Genomic DNA, 12462 nt, shown 5'->3' with positions numbered 1-12462 from the left:
TTTAGTTAAGAGATTTGCGTACGACCGAATAATATACACTAATACATTTTATTATTACTATTTATTAATACATACTATTAATCGTTAATTCCTTAAATTGAGGTTACATTTCATATGTGTCGTCATAAGATTATATTTATAGTTATAAAACCACTTATACACGCACGCATAGATCCGCAATAGATGCATAGATCCGAAATAGGGATGATGACTACCAGTCAAATTAGCGACTTTTTATCAAACGTCAAAACGCTCTATTTGAACGCTTTTTTAACGCTCATTAAAAAAGCGTTCAAATAGAACAAATGCAGTCCCAAGGATCTGTTCACACGTCAACGCTTTTTTATCGCGCACTGTTGTATTGTCAGCGCAACGCCGGGTTTTAACGCAACGCTTTTTTTTCGCTCGTGCGAATTAAGGCTAAGAGAGCTTCCATGAAATTCACAGGTGTGACGTCATACACATTTGACGTACTTTTTTTACAAATCGATATTTTAAAATAGTTAGCAAACTAATAAATGCATCGAACGTAGATTTTACGAGTTTTGGAAGACACCCTATTTAATAATTACCAAGAAGTAATTTATTTTTGACATAGGCATCATCCCCATTCCGTTACTTTGCGCCTTCTATCAATTTCATGACAAATTCTACTGCTTTGCTTTGCTATTTCATTGCATAGCACCACATACACGAGCGAATCTATCTATTTTTATTTTTCCTTAAGATTATAATACAAAAAAATATCAAATATACAGAGAAATGCTCCTAAATCAATCTTACTTAAGCTAATTTTAGTAAAAAATTAAGACAAGCTTATTGAAAACATCATTAAATGCTAAAGTAGATTTTATCATGGGCCGATTTTCCAATGTTTAACCACAGAGTGAATACCTAAATACAGTAAAACAACGCCTTTTATTTTGACGTGACAACGTCTTATAATTCGATAGAGCCGGCTGCACGCACGAAAAAACATGACTCATGCGGCGTTACCTCGCTCTGAGGCGTTCCATGTAAGGCTTGAAGTACAAGCGAGAGCGAGGAACGAGCGACAAAGAAGCACAATCGGCCTTTATTGTCACGTTCAACTATCGTCAGTAAACCGACTTTACAGACAACCAATTTTTTGCAAACGAACCGGTCGTACATCGTCGTAGCATCCACATCTGGTTCACACGTCAACGCTTTTTTACGTCAAGTAAACATGTGAATTTGGGAATACATTAGTTCTATTTGGACGCTTTTTTAACGGACGTTAAAAAAGCTCTCGTGTATATAGGGCCTTAAGGTTTGAAAAATCAGACTTAATATAATAATGAGCAAAACCAGTAAACATGATAAAAATGGCATAATGATTTGATTATATTGGATCAACAGTTTATAAACCTATATCAAAAATGCAAAGAAAGTCTTTGGTGCCTATTCGATTAACCTTAACAGGGCTCTCTCCGTCACTCGTTTCATACAATCGTAGTTCCAATTTCATTTGAATATTAAGCAACCAAAGTACATGAAATTTTGCAGACATGTTTTAGAAACTAATATCTGTGTCTGTGGTGTTTTAGATTTTTCTAAAAATATGTAGTTTTAAAATTACAGGGGCTCAAAGATTTGTATGAAAATTTTTAAGACCGCGTAACTTTGAAACCGAATATTTTAACAGAAATCTAGAATACCACAGACATAGATATTAGTTTCTAAAATATGTCTGCAATATTTCGTGGACTTTGGTTGCTTAATATTTAAATGAAATTGGAACTACGATTGTATGAAACGAGTGACGGAGAGAGCCCTCTTAAATTACAAGTTTGAATTTTTTTCTGACACAAGTTAGCCCTTGACTGCAATCTCACCTGGTGGTAAAATGGAAGCGGGCTAACCTGGAAGGACAGTTTTCGTTAAACCCATTCTCCTTTGATTTCTACACGGCATCGTACCGGAACGCTAAATCGCTTTGCGGCACAGCTTTGCCAGTAGAGGGGTAACCAGCCACGGCCGAAGCCTCCCACCAGACCAGACCAAAAATTTAAAGTTATAAAAATTTCAAACCCCTACCGGCAATCGAACCCGGGACCTCCCACTAATAAGAGTTAAGAGAACTGCGCCAGGAAGGCCGTCAAAAATCTTAGACGTTAGAATTTAGAGATTCCCGTATAATCTAATAGGCACCATTTATGAGGTAATTTAAAGCCTCATAGGCTAAAAAAGTATTATGTGTCAACTATAAATCTGAAATAATACTAAGTTGACATAAAAAAGTTAACAAAAAGTTATTTAGTGGAAAAAATATGCTTATTGTATTTATAACAATTCCACATTTCATACTTAAATAATGATAATTAATACATGATTGTTTACACAAATTTTTCCTCAATACCTAGGTATAAAAAAGAATTGATAGTGCTTATGCACGAGAAATTAGAATAAATTATAAGCGAGCTATAGAGCTGAATGAAGGGGCAACGGAGTAAGTCTTCTCCGCTCCTATTGTTCAAACTTCATAATTAATAACCAATATCGATAAGTTACTTAGTTGTACTTAATTGTACTTAGTTGTACTTGATTGTTGGTCTTTTTTGACAAATAACAACGTTGCTAAGTTATAATTATAGATAGATTGATTAAATGGATGTAAGGAGCTCTACAGCTGGCTTATATTTACTCTAAGCTATAAGCTAAATATATCTATCTATAATATAGCCTATTCTACGTTAACGATACTAATATAATATAATATGTTTATAAATCTCTTCCTAAACTATATATTATAAGAATTCAAGAAGTATGCTTGCTATGAGCGCAGTTTTTTTCCTAAGACGCATGTCCCCAACTGATATTAAAGTTTTTTTTCTGCTATCACGCCAAATAGTAGGTGATTTATTAATTTTTTTGATTAATATTTAAATAAGTTGGTTTTTTTTTCTCAATTAACCTTTAAGATATACGTATGATTCTGTGTTGCGAACTTTTTGAAAAACTATTTAAAAGCTACAACTCGACAATACACTGTTTTCACATAACTCGTTAACGGTTTACGCATAAAAACATATAATATAACAATTTGTCATATTTATACTTTCATTTTTTGACTTCATCTTTCTTATTTTTTTTTTTGACGAAACATTTAACAATAGCCTAAGGAATGTAAGTCATTAGATTAGTTATTTGTCCTGTAATTGTACGTAGTTGGCTGGGAACAGTCCGTAAGCACCTTTACACAGTCCTTGCCACCATCCTTCGTCGATCTGTATGGAAAACGACCAAGTTAATAAATATGGAAGACCTGTATATTTTACCATTATAATAAATATGGTTAGTAGTTAATGCAAGGTGTGCCGTCACAAAATGCAAATTAAGAAATTAGGAATTATAACTATAGTTTATATCATATAGGTTCCGATACTGAAAATATGGTCGCATAAAATGGATGTGCGCGAAAGAAGAGAAATTGCAGTGCATTTTAATCTGCTATTTTGAAATTTATAATATCGACACCAATATGCATTTTAAAAAAGTAATGTCGGCATTTGGCATTTAAAAATGAATAGCATTTTCGTAATCAGCACTCTGAAAACTACAGTACTTGGTTTCTTTAATGTTTTAAAATTAATGTTGAATATACGGTATAGCCGTCCTCGTCACACGTAGCCATTTCTTGCTCTCCCATTGGAGAGACCGCTATCATGAGTCAACGGGTTATCAGTCGGGACTTCGTCTGTGTTGGCGATTGCTGCGCGCGTGCTGTGTCTTTTTGGAGTGTTTTTTGGTTAAAATTGGCTGGTTTTTGCGTTTTACTGGTGTTTTTTGGTGGTGGAACTGACTGGGAAGCGCTCCAAAGAGGCACCGCGCGTATTTCAGCGAGAGCCGGCACAGACGAAGTCCATACTTGTATAGTTTCCCTAACTTGTAAATAGCTACAAACCTTACATTGGCTAATCTGGGTAAAGCTAGACGAGAGAAAAGAAAGGGGTATCAGTTACTCACCATAACAATGTTAGTGATGAGGTCGTCAGGGTCGAAGGATATCTCATCAGGCGCGGCCGCCTGGTAGTCGTAGAGCGCGCGCGCGGTATAGCCGTCCTCGTCATCCGCGTCCGTTTCCGCAGCCATCTCGCTCTCCCATCCCACAGGGGAGACCACTATCGTTGGTTGACGGGTTATCTGAAACAAAAAAACGTATTGAAAACTTTGTATAAGTCTAAGGCAGCCATCCTTTTCGTCAAATTTAGGGTAATCCAAAAGAGCATTGATTTTCTACGAAATTTCTCTAAGGAGTACATTTTGCATCTCAGTCTTACCATTATCAAACTATGAAGTTAGAGCAGGATCGAATGAGTATTCATTATAGAAAGCAATCTGTGTTGGACTGGTTGCCACGTTAAGGGAAGCACCTGCTAACACCATAACTAAATAGAAATTGGTTCTTACTTCTTCCTTACCTTCTCCAACTAAAGCAACATCAAGTAAGATGACCTGTTTCACGTCTTGTGTTGGACTTTTTGGCACTTCTGTGGTTTTTTGATCATATTCATACTCTAGTATTTTACTGTTAACCTAACCTACTTAAGCCTCAATAGCTCAACGGTTATAGGAGCGTACTAAAATCCGATAGGTCGGCGGTTCAGACCCCACCCGTTGCACTATTATCGTACCCACTCCTAGCACAAGCTTAATGCTTAGTTGGAGGGGAAAAGGGAATGTTAGTCATGATTAAAAATGGCTAATATTCTTTTAAAAAAAAAAATTCGGACTGTCCTAAATCATTACCTACTTGTCTAACAACTTGACTGTATAACAAGTGTAAATTAAAAATTTATAACACCCCCGACAAGTGAAGTTACAGTAACTAGAAAAGACCGAAAAGACCTGATAACTTTCAAACGGCTGAACCGATTTTCTTGGACTATTCCGCGCCTACGATCCAAAGTATCAGAGTTTTCCAAAACATCATTTTCAAATAAATAATTATGTATCAAGGCAACATCCATCTTGACAGCTTGACATTTGTCTATTGACATAATATTATGAACCTAACGGTTATCTAACCTTCTTTTCTACAAGAAAACTAGAAAAGAGCTGATAACTCTTAAACGGCTGCACAATTTTTTTTTGGATTATAGCTAAGAACACTCTCGATCAAGCCACCTTTCAAACAAAAAAAACTAAATTAAAATCGGTTCATTCGTTTAGGCGCTACGATGCCACAGACAGATACACAGATACACAGATACACAGACACACAGATACACAGATACACAGATACACAGATACACAGATACACACGTCAAACTTATAACACCCCTCTTTTTGGGTCGGGGGTTAAAAATTGCTACTTACTTCTTCCTTCTCTTCTTTAATGTCAATCTTCTCTTCTTCTTTGCCTTCTCCAACTAAAGTAACATCAGGTAAGATGATTTGTTTCACTTCCTGAATTGGACTTTTTGGAACTTCTGTTGAAGAAGCCACTACGTCTACTTTTTCTTCAGTCTTTTTGGTTGTGTTTGTGTTAATGTTTACGTTTGTGTATATTTGGGGTGCGGTTGTGTTTGTTTCTTCGGGTTTTGGTTGTGTGGGTTCTTCCTTGGATGTTGCTTTTTCTTTTGCTAGACGTTCTTTTTCCTGGAAGAAATCATGTTTTTTTATTTCTTTCCTATAAAATCCATACTTCCATACTAATATGTATTATAAATGCAGAGAGCTAGTAAACATATTATTTTTAGACATTTCTACCCTTATGTATACTTTGAAATTGAGTAGACCCTGCCGTTTTAATCCCAAACATACTAAACTCAAAATTTAAAGTCTTTCTTACCTTTTCCGATAGACTTTTGTCTATTTGTTGTCTTTCTTGTCTTATTCTTTGTACAGACTGCTGCGCTTCCTGAAAAGTTATCATAATTTAATAAAATACTAGTCATATAATCGTAAGTTTTAGATAAAAGTAGTTTTCAACTTAAGTCTTTTAAATCTCTGAGTAGTTGCGGAGGTCTATTTAACCCCCAAATCACACCAAACACAATATTTTTTTTACCAAATACCAGTAATTTACATTTTACTAGAATCACAAAATACTTTATAGTACCTTTTAGGTACAGAAGTCTCTCTGCTGCACAAAGACGTTTTTTTTTTTCTTTAAAAGAATTTCAATTTTTTTTTCTTTCTACAGCTCGCACAGCGCTGCGATCAAAAATTTAATAGAGCTCTCTTTCTATCGCGTTCTCTTATCTCTCTCTCTCTCTCTCTCATAAGCGCCATCAAGGGGCGCGCCAAGGATTACGTGACCAAGTGAGCCTATTTGCGCGTCAGCACTACGTTGCCAGTCCGTGCAGTGCGGGAGAGAGATAGAACTTGGTACCCACTACCCACCTCACTCACACTCGCATTACTCACGATTGGGCAAATAGAGAAAAACGCATAACTAAAAAGTACGTAAAATGTTTGAATTTTACCGTAAAATTTCGTTACCAGGGTAATTTTACCAGTCAACATATTAAAGGGGTAACTTCGCTTTACAGACTTACCTGTTCTTTTTCCTTGGCCATGTTCTCAAACTTGGCTCGGATGGAGGACGGCTTGGCGCCGCCTATGTCGGGCCGCTGCTTGGTGTAGTTGGTGCCAACCTTCTCCACTTCGTCAAACCTGTGCGCACATTTGTCCACTCTGTCTGTTTGTATGCCGAATTTTCCACCGAAACCCTGAGAAAATTTGCCTTTTAAATTCCTTATTTTTTATCAAATAGCACGTATTTCTTGAAAAATGTAGCATCACACTAATATTATAAAGGAGAAAGTTAGTATGTGTGTGTGTGTGTGTGTATGTTTGTTAATCCTTCACGCAAAAACTACTGGACGGATTGGGCTGAAATTTAGAATGGAGATAGATTATACCCTGGATTAGCACATAGGCTACTTTTTATCCCGGAAAATCAAAGAGTTCCCACGGGAATTTTAAAAAACCTACATCCACGCGAACGAAGTCGCGGGTATCAGCTAGTCACAAATAAACTATCCAGGATTTAATCAGAATATGTCTTTGCAATGCAATTTTTTTTTTAATTTATGGACTAGACTCAATATTTTATCACTGGGAACAGAACATGTAAGGGCAAAGAATAGCTAAATCCTACCTTTTTATGGTCAACTTGGCTGGCGTGCGCGGGTGTTTTCTCCTGGTGATCCCACCCTACCGCTGACGCGTCCTGTCGGTCTGTTTGCACGCCGAACTTACCGCCGAAACCCTCTTTGTAATCTATCAAAATAATATTATTTTAAACCTAATCCATTCACAAATCACAATAATTTCATAATTTAATCAGTCATCACAGACCTCGATGATTCCAATAATTTTTGAACTGTTGCCAATTTTTACAAATTATATGGCTAGTTTAACACAATTTTTTTGTATTGAATAAAGCATAACTTCATTCAAACATTAATGTGAAAATAAACTATGTTCTTTAACGAATCTATTTATATAGTTTTGGTAACAATCCATTTATTTGATCTAACATAAAAAGAAAAATCACTCCAAATTGCAATAAGTAGCCACGCAATGCTCAAAATAGTCTTTTTTTTTTTTTTTTTTATTCACTATAGGTAAGCGCTTGACCACAATCACACCTGATGGAAAGTGATGATGTGATCTAAGATGGGACGCGTTTACCTAGAAGGTGCCTATTCACTCTTGTTTTAAAGATACCCGGATTGTAATTGGTAGGAAACACAGATCGCGGAAGAGTATTCCAAACCTTAGCCATGCGTATGAGGAATGAAGACGCAAAACGTTTTGTGCGTGTAGATGGAATGTCGACGACATAAGGATGGAAACTCGCCCGACGTCTTGCGGTTCGGTGGTAAAATGGTGAAGGGGGGACAAGATCGAAAAGTTCCTGTGCACACTCTCCGAAATATATCCTATAAAATACCTAGTAGTCTTTGTAAATATGATTAATTATGTGAAAGTTTTTCCTATGATGGTAAATTTAGCTCCTGAAATCTTAAATTTTTTGATTTTTATGTAAGGTCGCCCTTAAACTGGATTTTATAGTTTGAACTATTCATATAATACGTAAATTTGGGAGCACTACATTATTCAGTTGTCAGTCGCAGGTAGAGAGAAATAAGTAGAACAAGCTAGAAAGTTCCCAGCCTGCTGCGCTGATTGTGTCCAGCGGTGGGCATGGACAACTATACCTTTCTGTGACTCGTGCGTGTGGTGCGCCTCGTGGTGGTCCCAGCCCGCAGCGGACGCGTCTTGTCTGTCGGACTGAACTCCGAACTTCCCACCAAAGCCTACTGAGTAGTCCTTCTGGGATGGGTGTTTCTCTATCTGTTCTTTGTGTTCCCAGCCTGCTGCGCTCTAGAAAATGATCCAAATATTATAAAATTCTAGAGCAACGATATTCTATTTCAATACATATACTAAGATTGTCCCGACTAACTGACTGACCCATCAATGCCACCTCGCTCGCTGACGGTATGGAGTTGGAGTAGTGAGCGTATGTCTGCATAAGGTCCAAAGAATACTAACCCCACAAGGCGTGGCGGTAAAATATGAAAAAGCATATATTATTATGTCAGGATTTTTGGAAATTCCCAATGGCTCAACCAATTTTGATAAATGATTCATCAGATTCGTCTTGATAGCGCTGGCGGTGTCACTAGTTAACCACATAAAATCAAAATGGCGGATGCAGTGCAAACCAGTAGTTGGGATTTTAGAAAACTGTTTAATTAAGAATCTAGAAATTCTTTACCCTATCGCGTCCATTCTCTCTGTTTGTCCTTACCTTATCAACCCTGTCAGTCTGCACTCCAAACTTCCCTCCGAAGCCCTTGGCATAGTCGGACTGCGAGGCGTGCTTCTCCACCTTCCCCACATAGTCGTGGCCCACCGCGCTCGCGTCCATTCTGTCTGTTTGCACGCCGAACTTACCCCCGAAACCTATACAATAATATAATAATTTTAACCAAATTACCAAACCGGTAAAATAAAGTAATAATACTCTTTTAATTAATTAAACTTTTACACGTAATTTTGAACTTTTACTACTTTTACTGGATTAAATTTTGGATATCTATTTTTAATCAGTACTCAGTGACTGTTAATGCCATCTAGTAGCGACATGTTGCAGCTATCGAAACTATTGAGATGGCAGTTCTCTAGTGACCTGACATCACATATCACCTCATACCCTGATTGCCATTTCGACCTGTTGGGAAAACATTTTTCAAATAATATGATGAAGGCCTAATAAAAATATTAATATATACTCATACCTTGTGCATAATCCTTTTGCGAGACATGTTTTTCAGTTTTGCCGACATAGTCGTGTCCAACGGCCGATTTGTCCATTCTATCTGATTGTACGCCGAATTTACCGCCATACCTAGGAAAAGACAAACCTAATTTATACTTTTTAGGGTCCATACGACAGTCCTCTACGTGAGGTCAACTTGCGCTTGTCCAGTTTTTCTTAAATTAATATTATATTTTTGGTATGTTTGTATTTGCTGCTAAAATATATTTTACATTTCCCACCAGACCAGACCAGAGAAAATTTAGAAATTATCTATAATGTATATAATATCGTAGATATAATATGCTGCAAGGCTAAATGTAGTTTACTCAAAATCACTTACCCAAATGATGGTTTCGGTCCAGCCTCGTACTGTTGCTTTTTGGCTTGCTTGTCTGATTCAAATACCTCTTCTCTTAACTTCGCCATACTGTGTACAAAAATCGTTTATGGTGACCATAGTTTATATTTGCGGTAAACATAGATTTCTGGATTTTTTTTAACATTCTTTATCCCCAAAGAAAAAAAGGCACCTTTATAGGATCACTTTGTAATCTGTCGCTATCTATCGGGTCTGACAAACACCGCCAAGGGAATCAAAACCTATAGCGTACGGTATCATGAAATTTGGCAAGCAGAAATGTCTTATAGCACTAGTAAAGGGAAAAATCCAAAAGCCCGAATTTGTGGTCACATCACAAAAAAATCAGTGTTAATATAAAAATAAATGTGTTTGTATGATGGTAAGGAACCCTTTGTATGTGAGACCAACTCACACTTGTCAGGTTTTTAATCATCTGGTCTGTGAAAAAATATGCATAAAAATTCCCTAGTTTCCAGACATGGGCCCAGTGTACACCTAAGAGGAGAGGAGAGAAGATATATTCAATCAACCAATTAGTTTCATAAAATAGTTGAGGTGAAAAAAATTCTGATCTTGTAAAAATCTGATTGCTATACTGTACACGTCTCTTCTCTGCTCCACTTAGGTGGATACCAGGCATTAGTAGTTTTGAATTGAATATTTTTAAATATTTTGAGTTATTACCAAATACCAATATACCAAAAACGATGATGATGATGATTAATGTGTGTATCTAGGACTAGCTCATTAACCGCCAGACAATCACTACTTATTACATAAATAAAAATTACAACATACATAAATAAGTATAATTTGTTATAATTAATTGAACTGCAATTGAACTGTGAATCATAGTGGTGATACTCCCACATTTTTCCTTAACAAGTGAATTATAAATAAACACGGTTATTGGTTGTTGCTCTTTCAACTGATACAGGAAGCATGTTATTTGTAATTTAAATTGAATCAGGCATTTTTTACCTATTCAATTGTTCAAAAAAGTATATTATCATTGTTACACCAATAAAGCATAAAGTAAAATGAAACATAAATAAAATAAATGGCATAAAGCCAAAGGATCCCTTAACTAGCTAGGGATTATAGAAAAGATAATATGTCGCATTGGTTATTTTATAAATCTGAAAGTGTGTCTTTCTGTCTGCTGGCTTAGAAATCTGGTACAGATATAGGCTAACGGATCCTGGGGAAAAATATAGGCTATTTTTGGTTTCAAAGAAAATTAAACAAAATCAAAGAGTTCCGGCAGGAATTTTAAAAACCTAAATCCACAAAAGTGCAGTTGCAGGCATCATCTACTTGGTACAGAGAAAGCTTGCATCCTAGAGACAACATAGACTACTTGTATCCTGGAAAATCAAAGAGTTCCTACAGGATTTAAAAAAAATTAAACCCAGATGGATGAAGTTGCGGGCATCATCTAGTAATTTTACTCTATGGCATATAATCTTACTCTATGGCTTCCACATGTCTTCCTCCCGGCCCCCATCTTTGCTCCTGCTCCGTAACATCGTTCACAAAGTCAGGGTCTGTCTCCCAGTCATCTGCCTCCTCAGGCGCTGGCGCAGTCACATCCGTTGATGCCTTCCACATCTATATTAAATCAAAACAAATCCATATTTAGGCACACCATGGGGAAAAATATTATTGTTAGCTCAAAGTATGCAATGATACATTTTAGGAAGGTGTAAAATGGACTCCGCTTTGCCAAGAGAACAAAGAAGAGAGAAAAATGGGCAGTTTATGTCACAGATAAGTGTTATTTTATTAATTTCTCGGGTTTAACAGGTTTATCAAGGTAAATTATTTTGACGGTTCAAAAGCTACTTGTAAAAGTTATTTGAAGTAATTATTATATTCCATTCTATACCTATGCATGCTTACTTCACACTAGCTATAAAACAATACTTGTGACTTGAGCAAATCTAAGTCTATTATATTAGGGTGCTAATACGCCATGTGATAAATGAATCACTTAATTCAAATATATCCTAATGTAGTATTTCCTATTTATTGGTCAATTTTCATTGGTCCTAGTTTTTATCACTGATTCCTCTTTCGTTTTACAAAGTACCTAACCGATGGTTTTCATATTAAAACGATTAGGACTAGTTTTTCTAATTCTTACTTTCTATTTGGTACAATTAGGTGTAAACAAGCAAAGAATTCTCATCAGAAAAATACAATCGATCATAAATTAATCGAAATGTAGAGCAACAATGAATCCAGTTTTCTACTTGTTAAACCGCTGCTACGGAGTTTACTCGAGTAAAAGGAAATTGAGAATGTAAGTGAAAATTAGAGATATCTTACCTTAACCGGCTGGTAATTAAAATTCACGTGAAATTATGTAGTTTTTCACGCATACACCAATTTCTTCTACTGAGTGAAACTTAACACATAACTGGTTTCATACATTCGAATATGTAACACTTAGTTTATAAAACGTATTTTATCATTAGGAAGGGCTTGGTTTTAGGCTTTAGATAGTAAAAATGATATTTTTATCATCAGCGATTTCAATAGCTATCGCCGATGCGTCACTTGACACACTGACAATTGACATTGACAGTTGTCACCAACCAAAGAGTAGATACCTACGAGTATGTAGGTTGCCAGATGTTAGAAGAAGAATGATATGCGGCAAATCCAAAACGGGCGAGACCCCAAAAAAGTACGAAAACGCGTACCTAGCGAAAACTAGTATGTCTATGACGAAAACTTATAAAAAGGTACGATGATGTTACCCCACCTGTTTAAAATCGTAAAAAACATGAAA

The 12462-nt window shown here is 36.2% G+C and overlaps 1 protein-coding gene across 1 annotated transcript; it reads right to left on the bottom strand.

The window, feature by feature from the left end:
* Positions 1 to 2077: 2077 nt before the first annotated feature.
* LOC123876951 (src substrate cortactin) lies at positions 2078 to 12227 on the bottom strand. The gene is made up of 12 exons (XM_045923400.1): positions 11997 to 12227; positions 11137 to 11276; positions 9645 to 9731; positions 9282 to 9391; positions 8792 to 8946; positions 8196 to 8361; positions 7130 to 7251; positions 6525 to 6698; positions 5816 to 5884; positions 5341 to 5622; positions 3988 to 4164; positions 2078 to 3248 (listed from the first exon to the last, which is right to left on the bottom strand). Exons 2-12 carry the CDS (start codon positions 11274 to 11276, stop codon positions 3165 to 3167), a joined length of 1566 nt encoding a protein of 521 aa, XP_045779356.1. The 5' UTR covers positions 11997 to 12227; the 3' UTR covers positions 2078 to 3164.
* Between the last annotated feature and the right edge of the window lie 235 nt (positions 12228 to 12462).

The sequence above is a fragment of the Maniola jurtina genome, chromosome 22, assembly GCF_905333055.1.
Source record: "Maniola jurtina chromosome 22, ilManJurt1.1, whole genome shotgun sequence".
NCBI lineage: Eukaryota > Metazoa > Arthropoda > Insecta > Lepidoptera > Nymphalidae > Maniola > Maniola jurtina.
The sequence above is the reverse complement of the archived record's forward strand: the minus strand, read 5'-3'. Positions and strand labels throughout refer to the sequence as shown.